Here is an 18,627-nt window from a genome sequence, read left to right on the forward strand (position 1 = left end):
TATACATGAAAAATTATAAAAAAAAAAACTACATAACACGATAAAATGATTATTTATAAAATGATTATTTATAAAATATATTAATAAAGTAATTATAATAATATATTATTATTTAATGAGATTATTAGGTACACCCGGTATACATGTATTTTCTCTTTATAAATATGAATTTTATCTTTTTATAAATAAGTAAAAATTATTTTATTTTATCTAATAAAATATTATTTTTTAATATTTTTAATATATTTAATAATTAACCTATTATTTATAAGAAATTATTAATTTTATAATATATAATTAAATTGACACTTTTACCCTCTATTTTCACCAATTGAACGGCCAAACCCGAAGGTGGCTAAAAAGTCTAAAATCAATGTCCTCCGAAGTCCAAATATCCCCAATAGCAGAGGCAAACCAGAAAGGAGAAGTGGAAAAATGGGATCGGTAGCAACACTCTCATCTCTTCACGTCCATCACCTTGTCTTCTCAAAACATTCTGTCTCTCTTTTCAAACCCCTCCGCACACTCCCTCGCATCTCTTGCTCTTCCTCTCTACAATTCAACATCTCCTTCGCCCCTCCAAAACCCAAACCTAATCCTCCACCCCAATTGGACGTCCCCAACCACCAACACCACGACGACGACGACAGCGTTGTAGCCGACGCTTGTTCTGGCACTGGTCAGCTTTTCATTCCCTGGATTGTCCGCGGTGAGGATGGCAATCTCAAGCTCCAGGCCCATCCGCCTGCGCGTCTCATCCATGCTCTTGCCGATGCTAAAACGCAGAATGCCAAGAAGAAGAAGAAGCAAAGCAAGGAGAAGCAGAAGAAGGAGAGCGGCGTGGTGGCCAGTGCAGCAGAAGACCGGAATCTGTCCAAGGCTGCCCGGAGGTTTTATAATGAGAACTTCAGGGAGCCACCGCAGCGTCTCAGTAAGGTTCTCGCTGCTGCTGGAGGTAATTTACTTCGATTTTATACCTATGATTATTAGTAGATGGAATAGTGGTGGAATAATTGAATAAGTGAGCTGATGTGTTTTACATGTAATGTAATCAGTGGCATCAAGAAGGAACAGCGAAGAGCTAATTTTTGAAGGCAAAGTGACAGTCAATGGTTCTGTGTGCAACACTCCTCAGGTGAGCTAATAGTATAATTCTTCAATCAATGCTTCTTTTGGTTTTCCTTTTCCCCAAAAATACTGTAAAGCTTTATTGCGGTAAGATGACAGCTTTTTTTACTGGTTATAATGTCCAGACTCGGGTTGATCGTGCAAGGGATGTCATTTATGTCAATGGAAATCGCCTTCCTAAGAAACTGCCCCCAAAGCTGTATCTTGCCCTTAACAAGCCAAAAGGGTTTGTCTTTTTTTTTTTTTTTTTTTTTTTTTTGCATAAGTTATTTCTATGCTTTTTTTTTCCCATTTTATTTACTGGGTATAGTTGTTGTTCAGAATTAATGTAACTTGGTTAATACAGGTACATCTGTTCGTCTGGGGATAGAGAATCTAAGTCTGTCATGAGCCTATTTGATGATTATTTGAAGAGTTGGGTAGGTGCAGATTGCCGTTTTATAAAGTACTGAAGCAACTGTGTGCATGAATTTACATACTCGTATTTTGTTGTTTATCTATTTGTTTTAACTCAGTAAACAGATGACAAATGGTTTGCGTTTCCAGGATAGGAGAAATCAAGGACTGCCTAAACCTCGACTATTTACTGTTGGCCGCCTTGATGTTGCCACAGGTGGATTGATTATCGTGACCAATGATGGTATGTGTATTGCTATCTGTGCAGCTTCACTTTAAATATTACTTATTGAAAATTAAATGGACTGATCCATAGCTTTTCAAATACTTTTATTTGCAGGAGATTTTGCTCAAGCACTTGCACATCCTTCATTCAAATTATCGAAGGAGTAAGGATTCATGTGCTTTCTTGTCTCTCTTGCCAATTAATGGTCATTATACTTAACTGTTATAAAGAAAAGATGTGTAATTGATAATTGTCTGCTCTTAAAGCTCAGTGAATAGAGACTTCTTGTGATTTATTGGGATATTGTTTAGACTTTAGAAGTTGGAATTTTGCATCAATTCAAAGAAATTATATGATGTTGTGTAATTGTAGATACATTGCAACCGTAGAAGGTGTAGTAAACAAGCAGCATTTAGTAGCCATCAGCAAAGGAACTATCATTGAAGGTGTCCATTGCACTCCAGATTCTGTGGAGCTGCTACCACGGCAGCCAGATATATCAAGACCTCGTCTCCGTATAGTGGTACCTGCATTCTATTTAAGTCTGCTAGAACCATTTAATTTTCTATATTGTTTTACCTTTTTAGGGCACTTCATTATTGCTTGATCCTGCCGTAATTTTTTTTTGTTGGAATTGCCTTAGCTTGGAGCTAGCTAATTATTTCCATTCACATTGAACCTTTGCTTTTAAGATTTTTTTTTTTAAATACAGTTTAATTAGGCCCAATTCCCAACATAATTCATCAATTTATGGACAACAAGTGGATGGAATTTCCCTTGGACTTGATGAGATTGAGCTAACCATGAAGTGTTCTTTTGGACTGTTTTAATAAATGAATTCACATGCCTGTTACCTGTGGTAGAAAATTTGACTTGGACCAAAATTTTATGAAATCTAATGTCGGTCCTTGAATTTGGTAAGTTTTACATATTCTTGTACAACTTTGAATCCACATGTCTACAACAACAACGACCAAGCTTAATCCCAAACTAGTAAGAGACTAGAGTCAGCACATTTCTACAAGTTTTTGACAAAACATTAGATGGCAATACTTCCTTTGAAAACCTTAGATTTCTACATAAAGGATGACTAGCACCTATGTTCAGTTCACTTGTATCTGTTTGCATGTTTGTCTGGGTCATATTGCCTTCTCATCCCAGTTAGATTTTTAAAGTGATGATGAATCCGTTTATGTTTAAATCATAGCAATAACTTGCTCTAATATCAGCAATCTTATATTGTCTTTTAGTGAAAGGAAAGAGACTGGACAATTATGCTCCAAATAGACTCTGAACACGTTACCTCAAGCAGTGAAAATATAGAGTGGAATCAGGATGGGTCTTAGGTTCTAGACACGTGAATAAGATGCAGAACATAAATTTTTTTTTTTCTTGTTGTTTTCCACACAATCTGGTTCTATTCTAGTAGAATCATTTTTTATGTCGGGAACTAATCAAACAAACAATTCTAAAATGATGTATGGACTACCATATGTTGCAAGTTTTTTATTTCTTTGCTTAGCACAATCGACCTTTCTGATTTTTTGTTTCTTTGTATTTCTCCTGTGTCCTTTATGGTGATTGTAAATGTTAATTTACCTACATGATGATGTAAACTATCAAAACCTGTTATTCAACCAAATTTCTCTTTCATTCATATATTGTACACTTATGTCTTCTTGGACTTGTACCCATGAGTAGAGGGTCATGCATCTGCCCCCTTTTCTCCCTTTTATGTTTACATCATTATTTTTTTATTGCTAAACTTTAAGCTTTAAACTCTACCCTCGCTCTTTTAGCGAACAAATATCAAATGAAAGCAAATAAATTATGTTTGGGTGGAAAGTTTTTGAGGTTATGAGTCTATGAGAAAGCGTGAGGTGTATTTTATTATTGATGTCAAATATTTAAAAGGAAAACCTTTGACGGTTTTGCCTGAGTTCCTTTTTCCCAAATGATAAATGTATGAGCTGTCATAACATCAAAATATTTGGAAAGATGAAAGGGGAAAAAAGAAATCTAATTTAAGGGATTCTAGAGTGTTTTGCATTATTTTCTTCTTTCCCTCCCCCATGATCTTATAGAATGGTATATAGTTTCTCTTTCATAGACATGGCAAGCTACAATCAACTAAGCCAAGTATCTTGCCATTCCAAAAAAAAAAATAATAAATATTTCTTTTCAGCTCAAGCCTAAATTTAACTAAACATTAGCCAAAATTTTTGTCCAAGTTTAGATTTGTTATTTTCTCAAACAAGCTCAACAATGTTCACGAGCTTAATAGTCTAATAGAGATTAAATATTTTTATTATTATGTTCACATAATAATGGCATTTTATCTAAATAATGCAAATTAATAGTGATTTTATATTGTCAAAATTTATTTCTAATAAAATTTATGTTTCTTGTTGAAATTTACAAGAAGAAGAAGAAAAAAGGGAAGAGAAAGGAAAGAGAATTGGAATGAATCTCAAAGGGTTACATTTTCAATTTACTCATGTCTTAGCATAATATATAAGTCCATATATAATGGAAGATACAAGATGTATATGGCATCCCATAAATCAATCCTTAATGCAAGCATGAATCAAGCCAATGATTTTGCTAATCAATCACATGATTTTTTCATAAATTATATCCCATGAATTGAGAGAAAATCTCATCAATTCCAACACTCTCCCTTGATGAGATTTTTACTAAAATTATTTATCCATCACCAAGCTTCCTTTTTTTAAAATAAATGAATAAATAAACAGCTACTATTTAAAGATGGATAATACTCCAATAAGATTCATGAAGAAAGAATTTGGGAGAAAATTTGCTTTTGGGACTCAAACCCAAAGTTGAATAAGAAGAATATAGAAGAAAAATAACTTGGGACTAAAACCCATAGCTTTAGGACTCAAATCCAGGAGGAAGATAGCTTTTTGGACTCAAACTTACAACTGTCAAAGGAAGAAAGAGCAAGGATGCAAACCCAGGTTTCAAAAAAAAAACAAAAAAAAAAGAATAAGAATCCCAAAATTTTTATGGGAAGAATAAGAAGAGGCTTAGAATTTTTAGAGCTCTAATATCATGTTGAAATTTAGAAGGATAGAAAAGATAGAAGGAAAGTAGCAAGAGAAAGATTTATGTGGTTTAGCTACTGATAGCCTATATCCACAGATACAAAATCTTAAAAGGGTTACATTTTATTCACTTGTGTGGTGTGCATCACGCGATACATAAAACAACATATTTATAATGGAACATCATCATAGTTATTAAAGGCGCGCCTCAGGCATGCCTCAGGCTTAAGGCTTACCAGGCTCAAACCGTAGTGCCTTATGCGCCTAGGCGTGCGCCTTTGTTTCAGGCACAAGATTCTAGAAAGAGCATGCCATCTTTATTTCTATCTTTAGCGAGCACTTTTATTGGCAAAAAGGACTACCACTTAAACTCAAACAAGCAAACCCAATTCAAGATATATGCCAAAGAAAAAAAAGAAAAGCATCACATTTGTTTGACTTTTATAGATTTTTTAAATTTTTTACTTTAGCGCCTCACCTCGCTCAGGTGCGCGCTTGTGCTTTGCGCCTTGTGCCTAGGCTCTAGGACTCCTTAGTGCGCCTTGAGCCTTTAATAACTATGAATATCCTGATATATATGGAATGCTATCAATAAATCATAAATCACTTTTAAGATTTTGCTAATTAATCTTATGATTTTCTCAAAATTATGAGATTTTTTAATGAGACATATCTCATGCATTAAGGAAAAATATGTCGGAATTAATGAGATTTTTCCTTAATCCATGGGACATGATTTATGAGAAAATCATGTGATTAATTGGCAAAATCGTTAGCTTGATTAATGCTTGTATTATTTGGACATCTCATATCTTCCATATATATGGACTTACATATTATGCTAAGACACAAGTGAATGAAAATGCAACCCTTTGAGATTCATTCCAATTCTCTTTTGTTTCTCTTCCCTTTCTTCTTTCTTCTTTCTTCTTTCTTCTTCTCTTCTTCTTCTTCTTCTTCTAAATTTCAACATGGTATCAGAGCTTGGGTTAAAGTCCCTGCTCTTCTTCTCCTTCACTATAGCCAAGGGTTGAAGTCCCTAATATGTTCTTCTCCTTTATCAAAGCCAAGAGTTGAAATCTTTACTCTATTTTTCTTCCTTAGAGCCAAGGGTTAAAGTCCTTATTCTATTTCTTCCATTTTTTTCCCTCTATTTCTCAAGAAAAGAAACAAATCCAAAAAGAGTAAAATAAAATAAAGGACAGATTTAAAAAAAGTGAGAGAGAGAATAATATATATATATATATATATATATATATATATATATATATATATAAAGAACGAGGACAAATTTTAAAAAACAAAAAAAAGAGAGCCTGATGATGGATCCATAATTTTAGCAAAAATCTCATAAAAGGGGAGTATTAGAATTGATAAGATTTTTCCTTAATGCATGGGATATCTCTCATTGAAGAATCTCATAATTATGAGAAATCATGAGATTGATTAGCAAAATTTTAAGATTGATTTATAATTTATAGATAGCATTCCATATATATCATGCATCTTTCATTATAAATATGGAGTTTTACATATTATTTAATGCACACAACACAAGTGAATAAAATGTAGCTCTTTTGATATTATGTTTGTGGACGTAGGCTCTTCGTAGCTGAACCATGTGAATCATTCTCTTGCTACTTTCCTCCTATTTTTCTACCCTTATAAATTTGAACATTTATTATATGTTTTTTTTAATAAAATATCAATAAATATTATTTTCATTAAGTTTTTTATAAAATTATTTATTTTAAAAAATTAATTGTGACTTGCTCAAAAGTTTTCAAGCTGAGTTTAGAGGTATTTTCGGATTATTTATTAGCATTAATAGAATTTGAGTTGACGATAATGTTTGGTTTGTCTAGTTGGCAAATGATCTCTAATGAGTATTATAACAAGCTAAACTCGAGCCAAGCTAAGCATAGAGCAGCTTGCATCATTTAGCTGTTCTATATATATATATATATATATATATATATATATATATATATATATATGTAATTTTTTTTTCTTGTACTTATTTATTTTATTGCTATAATTTATTATCCAAATTCGTGAAGGTAGAGTTGCACTTTTATTTGTCTTGTGTGTGTGTGTGTGTGTGTGTGTGTGTGTGATCATTTCCCCTTTCTTGTGTGTGTGTGTGTGTGTGTGTGTGTGTGTGTGTGTGATCATTTCCCCTTTCTTTTTGTTGTGTGTGTGTGTGTGTGTGTGTGTGTGTGTGTGTGTGTGTGTGTGTGATCATTTCCCCTTTCTTTTTGTTGGGCATAAGAAGGTTTTTCGGGATTGTTAAGTTATGAGCTAAATCTAAGGGATTGAATGTTGTAAATTAGGGCTTAAATTAAGGGATTGTATATCATAAATTAGGGCTAGAATCATGCAGGAATTATAGAGATTAATTGGAGGGTTATTTCAATACAAATTGTAAATCTTTTCCCATCAGCTTGAGGGAATAATTAAGCTTCTAAAATTTGCTCACCATTCTTCTTTTTTCTTCTTCCTTATCCTGTCACAGGGATAAACAAGTAATTTAAAAAACTAGCAATTGATTAATAAGAGAGAGAAGGACATTTAATTAAATTATATATTTATCCTAATCTTCCTTTTAAGCCCAACAAAGAGAGGGCAATTACTGGAAATGAAAAATGGACATCTTGCTAACTTTCCTTGTCCCAATAGTGGACAAGTTATCAGCCCCCATAGATATGTATCATTTTCTTCAATATGTTAGACGCAAATCCAAAAAAGTTTAGTATTGTTGCAACAATAAGTTTGAACAAAAATAATCATGTCATCTTTGAACTTAGATGCTTTTAGTTTTCATTTTTGTTTTAATTTTTATTTAGCGTTATTAGTTTTTGTATTTGAGATAGATCTTCAAATATTTTATTTAGTTCGTTTTCTCAATAAGTATAATTCCACTACCTGAACCTTTATTGAGTCAAGTTCTCTTTCTCTTTCTCCGTTGATTAAGACACAGAAGTGACTAAGACACATTTATTTGTTATAACCACATGTGCAGGTTCATGAAGGGAGAAATCATGAAGTTCGAGAACTTGTGAAGAATGCTGGATTGGAGGTCAGTTTTACTTTACACATAAGACTACTTTCAGATTTCAGAAAATTATTCTGTGCTTGTTTGCCAGTATTTTATTTGTATTCTCAGTTGATCATATCTTTGGAGAAGATAAGATTCTGGACAAATAATATTAGAATTTCCTTAGTTATGTATTGCCTTGAGATAAACTCTTAAATGCTTTAAGTGAAACATTTGTTAATTCACTATAACCACCATTTACTTTTTAATAAAAATAACAAAAAGAAAAAAATCCATGATATCCATAGTGGACATGGTGATATTGGTGGTACTTTGCTAGTATAAATGTATAATTGTAAGGACTGAGTGGTCAAGAATTGAATAGATACTGCTGAAATTAGAGCAATGATAAAACGTAGACATTGTTTATAATTTAAGTTGTAACTTTTCTTACTGTATGTTAAATTAATCTTCAAATTTGGTGCTCATCTATGTTTACATGAACTATTTGTTATCTTTTCAGGTGCATTCATTAAAGCGTGTACGAATTGGTGGTTATAGACTTCCATCAGATCTTGGGTAACTGTGATATTTCTGTTTTGGAAACCATTTTTATGGATTGTGTGTGTGTGTGTGTGTGTGTGTGTGTGTGTGTGTGTGTGTTGTTTTCTTCATCACTTGCAACAAGATGCTCATTCTAGATGAAAGTATATAATAAAAAACAAAAGGGTGGGAAACGGAGACTCCTTTGTGGACAAAATGACATGGTTGACATTTAAAATTTAGGTGACACACAGGAAAATTGTGAACATTTGAGAAAATAAGATTTGTGAAACTTTTGTGTTCTGGCCCCTTGCTTGATGTCAGGATGATGTTGCCATGTGTTGAATCCTGCAATAGGTGAGTTCTAGGGAGATTTGAGATGTATAGAGAAAATATAGGACTGAGATTTCCTATCAGGGGAAAAACCATGAGATCCAATGGGCAAAAGTGGGCATTTCTCATATGGGTTGGGCCAGATTAACACGGTTGCCTTTGTTTATGATGCTTTCTAAACTTGTACAAGAAGGATGTGAAAATGCAATCGGAGGAAGTGAAAATGCAATCAGCCATATGTTAGACAATATCCTTGTTGTTTAACTACAAACTCGTCTATGCTAATTTTTATGTTAATATCAGGATTGGGAAGCATGTTGAGCTAAAACGTACTGATCTCAAGGCAATGGGTTGGAAGGGTTGAAAGTAGCTTCTGCTTAACTGCTTAGAATATATGCACTCTGCCTGACAGCAAGATTAATGAGATGAAACACAGCTTCCAGGTTTTACGGTGGAGAATTGTTGCATGCCCTCTGTTGCATTGCTGGTTCAAATCATGGATTTATGAACTGAACTGCTTTCCAATTATAGGGTTGAGGAATGTCACTTCCAGTGGTAGCAGGCAAGCTACATCTGCAGAGGTTGAGAAGCTTTGACACTATGGTGATGTAAATCCATTCATTCAAACTGGAATTTTATATGTACAATGGAAATGTAGATTAGACCTTTTTAGCAATCAACTCAAAATGTTAGCTGCTTATAGAAATCAAAGTTGAGAATTGTAGAATGACTGGATGCTGTGGTTACAATACTTATCATTGAGATGATGCAGAATGGAAATCAATGGCCCATCCATGTGCAAGGGATTTCCATATTTTGGGTCATAGATCCACTAGTAATTCTTTGCTTAATGAGAATTCTATATTTTTCTTTTAGGAAACAGACACAAAGATGACACTCTTGCAGATCTCTTGAGATGACTGTATGTTCTCACCTGGAACCTCAAGAGGACAATGGTGGACTGGACAAGATCTCAACTCTCCTAGACTTGCATGTGCCACAATAGCTGTTGCTTTGCAGGTGTGGGACTCGATTCACATGAACAAACTTTTGTTTCTTAGTTTACTGATTTTCTGTTCCAATTCTTCAAATGCAAGGCTAATCATCTTTGTAAGAAAATGGTTTCTCTTGTCAATCAGTGTCCGAGTGGTCAAACCAGACCTGGGCAAGGAGCATTAGAGTTGGAGTAATAATTAGTGTACCATACAACAAGAAATTATTGTTTGAATAATTTTTGTCATAAAAATGATATGGTGAGAAATTCAAACTTGAGATCTCTTTCAAATCTATGCTAAAGGTGGAGAAAAAATAAAAAATTAATTAAGCTAACATAATTGGTATTATTTTAATATAAATAAAGTAATATATTTATATTATTATATTTTTTTTAATGTTTAATATATGTCTGATAGGTCTTTATTTATCTTTATTATTTTTTTGTCTAATTGGTTTTTTTTTTTAATATATAAGGAGTGAAAAAATATTGAGTTTAAGTCTTTTTGCTGGATCTAATTTTCGTCGGACTCGATAATTAAATCTGGTATCAAAAAGCAAATGGAACTTGAAATACTAGAGGATGTTGTGCAAGATTGCAAGAACATTACCCAGTAATGGAACTGTAAGTCAAGAAAAAAAAAAAAAAAAAACCGAAAACGCTAAAAAAATAGGTAAAAAGTTAAGGTTATATCATGTCTACACAAAAATGAAGATCTGTTGAATCTCATAAAGGAGCTTAGCTCATAGGAAATGTGGAAAAGGTGGTTCCATTGTCCTCTCAAACTTAATGTTGGTAAGGAACATTACTTTTTAATGCCGGCCAAATGAATGGTACAAAAGAGACAGCCAAGCTAATGTTAGATTCTTCTACCGTCACCCTTTGACACTTTCGAACCTTTTTAAAATAATAATAATAATAATAATAATTGACACCTTCAAAATTCCTCTTTTTGTTTTGCCAATAATTCTCCCATTATTTTGTCGGCTATTGAATTTGTATAATTGGAAACATTTTGATAGATTTCTTAAAATTGTTAAAGTTTAGGAAAAATTATTATTTGGTGGTTGTATTTTAATAAAATTAATTATGTAGTTTTTATATTTTAAAAAATATATTAATAAATTTTTATATTTTGTTATTAATAAATTTTTTATTAGTTAATTGATTTTAATATTAATCATACTACTATTCAGTCCTTCTATTTTAATGAAATTAATTAGTTAGTCTTTATATTTTAAAAAATATTATTATTTACTCTCTTTATTTTAATGAAACTAATCAGTTGATTCTATATTTTGAAAAATAAAATATTTTAAAAAAAATAATGAAATTTTGGTTATACAAAGAAAAAATTTATATTTATATTTTTTTAATTGTTAAATATTTTCATTGAAATTCTTAGGCATCATTTTTATATTTTCTTTATCAAAAAATAGTTTTTGTAGATTATTTAGAGATATAAGAGAATTAATTAACTTTTTTGTATAAATAACTTGTATCATTTTTTATTAAAAGATAAAAAATAAAAAAAATAAAAAAAAATGGAGGAGAATGGGGTGGAGAAGGTGTGGGTGTAGAGAGAAGAAACATGGAAAGAGTGTGGGCGTAGAAAGAAGAAACATGGAAAGAGAAAAATAAGGAAAAGAGAGTCATGACACTTTTCGATATAAAAATAAAATAAAAAAGACTGAAGAGTTAGTATAACCAAATTACAAGAATTAACTAATATACTTTTCAAATTACATAAATCAATTAATTAGTTTCATTAAAATATATGGAGTAAATAATAATTTTACTAGCATTAATGTAACTCCCTTGCTCCAACCATTAGAGAAATTGTCTGCTTTGGCCCACCCCATCCTTCCTGAACCTCATGGTTTTGTCCTATAGGTGGAATAGAGAACTTCCCAGGAAGTCACCCATCTTAGAATTTCTCTCAAGTGAGCACGCTTAACCCTAGAATTCTTCTAACTCTCTAGACCATTCCACCAAAAAATGCCTCTGGTGATTAGCTCCCCTCATTTCAATGTATGATTAGATTCATTCCTGTGCCTTGCATTCCACTACTCTAGGTAGCCTCGCCATCCTAAAAGCCTGCCGGGAGTTTACTCTCTTATGCCACTCCCCGCCCTCATTGGACCGATTTCCCGGGTCAGGTCATCACAGGCCCACCAGCTTCTGCCTGGTTCGTCCTCGAACCACACATCTACTAGAGGGGGTTCGGCTCTGATACCATCTGTAACGCCCTTACTTCAATCATTAGAGGAATTATCCGTTTTGGCATACCCCATCCCGAGCCTCACGATTTTGTCCCATAGGTAAAATGGAGAACTTATCAAGAGGTCATCCATCCTAGGATTTCTCTTAAGCCTTCTTCCAACTCTTCAGGTCATTCCACCAAAAGGCACTTCTGGCGGTTAGTTTCTCCAATTTTAATATATGATACGATTCATTCCTATTCCCCACATTCCACTACCCTAGATTGTCTTGCCATCTTAGAAGCTTGTCGAGAGTTTACTCTCTTATACCACTCTCCGCCCTCATTGGACCATTTTCCCAAATCGGGTCGTTACAATTAAAATCTATCAAACTATAAAAAAAATTAACGAAATAATTAAACAATTTAATGAAATAAAAATAAAAAATTAAATAATATATTTTTTAAAATATAAAATTAAATAATTAATTTCGTTAAAATATGAATAACAAACAGCAATCAGCAATTTTCCCTAAACTTTAATGAAATTATGAGACTAATTCATGATCCATTGTTTGATGTGCCTCATACATGGAATTATTGAGCTTAGATTATAGACAATTTTAATATAAAATCTTCAAACCATCATCTTTCTTGACACGTGTAAGATTTTATTTAGGTTATATACATATTACTTTTTTGAATAAAATATGAATTAAATTACAAAATTAATTTTAAATAAAGTTAAATAAAAAATCATATAATAAATTTTAATTAATTTAGAATTAAAATTTAATTTTTTCATTGTATATATTAAATTTTATTAACATGTGGCATATATAGATTATAAATATAGAGTAACATGAATGGCTGCATTTGACATTTAAGTTTTAGAGTAAAAAATATTGTTGTTTTAAATACTACTAAAAAATTAGTTTAAAAAAAGTTAAATGGTCGAAGAAATTTAAATCTTTGTAAATTTTTTTCCAATTTTAATTAAATCTTTTAATTTTATTAATTTAATTTTAAATTTTTCATATTATTTTCAATTTTAGCAATAAATTTAATAAAATATTAATGTTATCAATTAAAAAAAATTTAAAATTTTTTATTGTTATTAATTTTAGCCTATCTTTTTAATTTATTTAATTTTTTCAATAATTTCAAATATTTTCATTAATATTAGCAAATTTTACATTGATCAAAAAATATTTAATATTATAATTATAATTTTTAACATTTCTCTTAGGTGGAATTTAAAGTCTAACAAATGATAAAATTCAACAATTTAAATATAAAATAAGTGAAAATAATATATATAAAAATAAATCAAATTATAACTTTAAAAATCATATGTCTTTATAAAATAAGTGTATATATATATAGAGGGAGAGGCGTTAATTAAAATAAAATTTTATTTAATTTAATAAAATTATTTTTTTTGTCAATTTGAGAATGATTACTAAAATTTATTTTAAAAAAAATAAAATGATTGGCTAATACTGACAATTAAATTAATTGCTAAAATTGAAATTAATATAATAGTGTAAGGATTAAATTGATAAAATTAAAAGATTTTAAAATTCAAAAAACTTACAGAGATTTGAATTTTTTTTTAATCATTTACCTTAGAAAAGGCATTTTATTATTTTGATACTTTTATAATTAAAATATATATTTATTTTTAATATTCTCTAAATAATATATTCAGAAAAAATTTTTTCCACTCTTTCAACTTATAATACATTAATATTTAGTTCCTTCCATTTTTTAAGGAAAAAAAAGTTAAAATTATATATATATATATATATATATATATATATATATATATATATATATATATATAAAAGCTAAATGACAAAAAAAAATCTTTAAGTCAATTATCAATTTTAACCAAATATTTTAATTTTATCAATTTAATAATAAATTATTTATATTATTTTCAATATTAACAATAAATTTAATGAAAAACAATTAAATTCATCCATTAACTTATTATTCAAATTTTTTTCATTTGTATATTGTTAGTTTTAGCTAATCTATATAATTTCATTAATTTTTTTAATAACTTGAGATTTTCATTAATTTTAACAAACTTCGTATTAATAAAAATATAATAATTTTTTTGAGATTTATTGCTAAAATGGTAAAAAAAAATAAAATGATTGACTAATATTAATATTAATAATGTTGATAAATATTTGAATATTTTTATTAATTAAATCATATAATCAAACTAATTGTTAAAATTAAAACTAAATGTTAAAGTTTGAAATTAAATTATTAAAATTAAAAGGTATTTTGCTAAAATTGAAAAAAATGTGTACAAGTTTGGATTTATTTAATCATTTAGCCTATAAGATAAAATTAAAATTTATGATTTAAAATTTTGTATCCACGTTTAGATTTATGGTTTTATAATTAGTCATGTCACGCATTATGCAGATTTATTTTTGTTTATATTATTTTGAATTTTAATTTTTTAATTAATTATTTATAAAATACACTTTATCTTTTAATTTATTTTTATGCAAATTGATCTAATATAATAAATATTTACATAATTACATTTTTAATTGAAAAAATGATTATTAAAATAAAAATGGAGATTTTTAATTATTAATCAACCCAAATAATGAAATTTAACTGGTAATGATAATATTATTGTTAGTAATATCGCATTAGTTCATTTAATAAAAATTTACTAAAATTAAATTAATTAAATCATTTACCAATTAAATTATCAAATTGAAATTTAGTTAATTTTAAGCCAATTGAATTAAAAATATAAAGAAAAGGGAAAGACCTATGGTTCATATTTTTCCTTTTTTTATTATAAATAACATTGAGAAAATTTTTTTAATAGCAGTAAGTTAGTGAGTTTTGAGTCTATTTAATATAACTGTTGTTATACTGAAAAATATTTTAATTTAAAATTAAATTTAATATATTTTAATTATAAAATGTATTAAATTTCAATTTATTAGATTTTTTTTTAAAAAAAGGTAGTAAAATTCATTGATAAAGGGCTTAAAGCCCATTACAAATAAGAGAGTGCAATGCCCTAAAAATTTTAAGAAAATAAGTAATTTAATAATTTAATGATTTTAATGCTATTTCATGATTTATGTATGTTTTATTATATTATTTTAATACTTACAATTTAAAGTTAGGATGGATTATTGAATTTTGGTGTATATGAATTTGAAAAAAATAAATAGTGTAATGTTAGTCTAATGTTATTTTTAGCATAAATCATTAAAGTATTAGTGTTATATTATTTTGTTTTATAATATTTGATATAAATACTTACTAATATTATAATAGGTGATATTGAAAATTAAAGAATAAATTTTAATTATATCCTATTGTTATTTTATGTTGATTATGTGTGATATTTTAAAATATTACTTAATAAAATAAATATTATTATTTAAAAGTATGTTATTTGTCTTATTATTATTATTATTATTATTTAAGTTTTCTTGAGTTTTAATTTAGTCATCAATATTAAAAACAAGTCTTATATATAGAGGGATTAGATTCTATTATAAGTTATAAATAACAGAGTAAGGGAAGATATTTTGGTAGAATATAAATATAAAGTTAGTGTTAATATGATATAATTTATATTAAAAAAAATAAAATAAAATAAAATATACAAGAAAAGTGACTTGATTGATATAACTATTAAAAGAAAAAAGAAAATTCGAACTCCCAAAACATCCAGGGTGCATCGGTCCCCCCACCCTTTGGGTCCCTAAAGTTAATTAGTGGTTGATCATTAATGATTATCAATTTTATAAGTGTTCACGTCTAATTCATCAATTAGATGTATTTTTTAATTTTGATTTGATCACTTATCAAGTTTAAGTAAATTAAGAAATTAAAACACTAATTAATTAGTATTATGAAAAACACTAATTAATCACCAATTAATTTTCTTTCTCATAACTTCTTAAGTCATTTTAATCAAATTAAAATATCTTACCTTATAAATTAATTAATCAAGTTAATATTTAAATATTTTAAATTTTAACTTGAATACTTCTATTGATGAATTTAATTTCAAGTCATACTAGAGACTTTACAATCTAATTACAAACTAAAAAAAATAATTTAATTAGTTAATTAAACTATTTAATTAATTAATTAAATTAATTATGCTTTGATCATATTATTCTTATTGTGTGTAACTTTCTAAGTTCATTACTAATTAGCAATAAGAAAAATATTATCTCTTTAATATTATTGGAACTTTTTTCATACTTAGAGTGAAATTCTCTTATCACTCTTAGTTTTCATAAATCATGGCTGACACCTAGCATAGTGTACCATAACTATCCGACTAATGATGAATTAATTTATACTTAACTCACGAACCTTGAACATACATACCATGTATTAAATCTCCCCATTACATAATTCTGATTCTAGCTAAGGCCATGGTTTATGTCAAACCCTTATTGCTTAGAATCATATGTACCCATCTTAATTTCAATTCTTGATTAACAAGACTTTTCAATAAGAAATACTTTTTTGAATAAGTTCATCTGTCTTAGCTAGGAACTTTATTTATCAAGAACAATTAAGATAGACATAGAATTTTATCCTTATTTACTTAGGGTAATGGATTCCATCTTGACTAAACACCTATCTTCATATATAATTAGTCAAAACCAACACATGCCCGTATACTCATACCTAGCACAAGTATGTAAACGGTATCAAACTAAAACCACCTATATACAAGGTAACAGTGTCATCTTAAGTTAAGAGATTATATGCACTATTATGATCTAGATGATAATGTATTAACAAAAGTAAACTCCATTTAGACATCATCTTAATATCACTGGTTTAGCTTACTTATCTTATTAGTACCCACCATGTTTATTATATGGCATGACTCACCATTCCATCTAATTAATATCACATACTAATCAATGGAAACAAGCATAAGTGACAATCTATACAGAAAAATCATACTCAATGAGGTATCATTGACTGTGAACTAAAATTTATAATACTTGTACTAGATTATTCCGTCACTAATATTCTTAACATCTTAAAAATAGAATATCTAACAAGCTATTAAAGGATATTTTTAATTAAATTTAAACAATTTAAATTAAAAGAAAAGATATATGTCATTAAATAGGAATTAATATTTACAAAATACAAATTACTAGTTATGCGATAGGGCATACTATTGACATGGATGCAGCTGGTGGTTTTGAAAAGAGAGAGAGAGAAGGGAGAAAATGGGTCCTAAATTTTGGAAAGTCATATCTAGCAATCCCAATATTTGATCGGAGTGATTCCAGCGGCGATGGACTCCTGGGGAGGAGTTCTTTCAGATGGGACCAACGACACTAGATTTGGTGGTCATTTCCGATGCCAGCAAAGAGAGAGAAAAATGGGTTTTTGCCATTTTTCGGCAATACTTTGATCGATCCAACCGTCAGATCGGTGATCCGAGACCACCGTTGAACTCAAAGTGATGAAATCTTTAAGATGGGACTGACTTCGCTCTGATCATACACCGTTTGGAAAAGACGATCATCGGACGATCCAGATTGCTCAATGAGATTTTTCAATGTTTTTGATGCTCGTAAATTAAATGTAATTATATGATAATTATTAACAATTTATGAGTTCAGGTTTAATTGCATCAGCGAGGCTCACCGGTGCCTGGGACCGAGTTTTTGGCTTGATTTGGATGCCTGACAGTTTGTCCCGGAATATAGTCAATATTACAATCGTTTTTAACATTTTTAGACAGTCTGAACATATTCTAGATAGCAGAATTTACAAAGGTAGTCCCTAACTCAAGTTGTGTAGTTTTTGCCTTGTTTTGAGTTAGTTGTTCAGTCTGTAAAATATTTATGGCTTAAAAAAATTAAGTAAAATTAATTTAATTAATACAAGGATGATTTAAAGGACTTCCAATAATATTTTTTTTGTTTTAATTTTTGAAGTACTAGAAATAATTATTTGGACTGTAGAGGAGTTAGAGACCCGAGCTATAGTTTGGACAATTGAACCTAGATTAAGTTTCTTATAGGCCCGGATAGGCATTATAATTTTTGTTGTGAGCTTGAGGCCTTGTACTATTACTTTTTATTGAGTTTTCTTGCGAGGGGGGAGGGGGTTAGGTCTAGTTATAAGGGAGATTCTGCCGAAATTTCGACAAGAATCTAGGAATAATTCTTGCTCTCTTAATTTAAATTAAATATTTTTATCTGTAATTTGATAGAGGTCAATGTGTTTGTATAGGTTATCAGTGCCAGCCATTCTTCTTCCTTCCAGTCGGACTAGTTGCACTTGAGTTGACCAGTCTATGAGTTAGATATTGATTATTTTTATAATTTCAATATTAATTATATCTGGCATGCTCATGCATTTTATAAATATTTAATTATGCACAAATAGTTAATATATTAGGGATATTTTGGTTGTTGTATATGTAATTATTATTATTATTTATTAATGATGGCCGCCTAAGAATAATTTAGAACTGGGTTTGTTATTAATATGGTATAAATATTTAATTATGCACATAAATAGTTAATATATTATGGATATTTTGGTTGCTGTATATTTAATTATTATTATTATTATTTATTTATTTATGATGGCCGCCCTGAGAATAATTTAGAACTAGGTTTGTTATTTATATATGGTATATATGGATATGGA

At 29.2% G+C, this 18,627-nt stretch overlaps 1 protein-coding gene across 1 annotated transcript; it reads left to right on the forward strand.

Moving 5' to 3' along the window:
* Positions 1-403: 403 nt before the first annotated feature.
* LOC131173431 (putative ribosomal large subunit pseudouridine synthase SVR1, chloroplastic) lies at positions 404-9,543 on the forward strand. Its single transcript, XM_058135787.1, has 10 exons — positions 404-955; positions 1,056-1,135; positions 1,254-1,354; positions 1,475-1,547; positions 1,675-1,768; positions 1,865-1,913; positions 2,123-2,273; positions 7,841-7,897; positions 8,379-8,434; positions 9,035-9,543. The coding sequence occupies exons 1-10, from the start codon at positions 436-438 to the stop codon at positions 9,093-9,095; spliced, it is 1,242 nt and encodes a 413-aa protein (XP_057991770.1). The 5' UTR covers positions 404-435; the 3' UTR covers positions 9,096-9,543.
* Positions 9,544-18,627: the final 9,084 nt, after the last annotated feature.

Source organism: Hevea brasiliensis, chromosome 2 (genome assembly GCF_030052815.1).
Source record: "Hevea brasiliensis isolate MT/VB/25A 57/8 chromosome 2, ASM3005281v1, whole genome shotgun sequence".
In the NCBI taxonomy this organism is placed as follows: domain Eukaryota; kingdom Viridiplantae; phylum Streptophyta; class Magnoliopsida; order Malpighiales; family Euphorbiaceae; genus Hevea; species Hevea brasiliensis.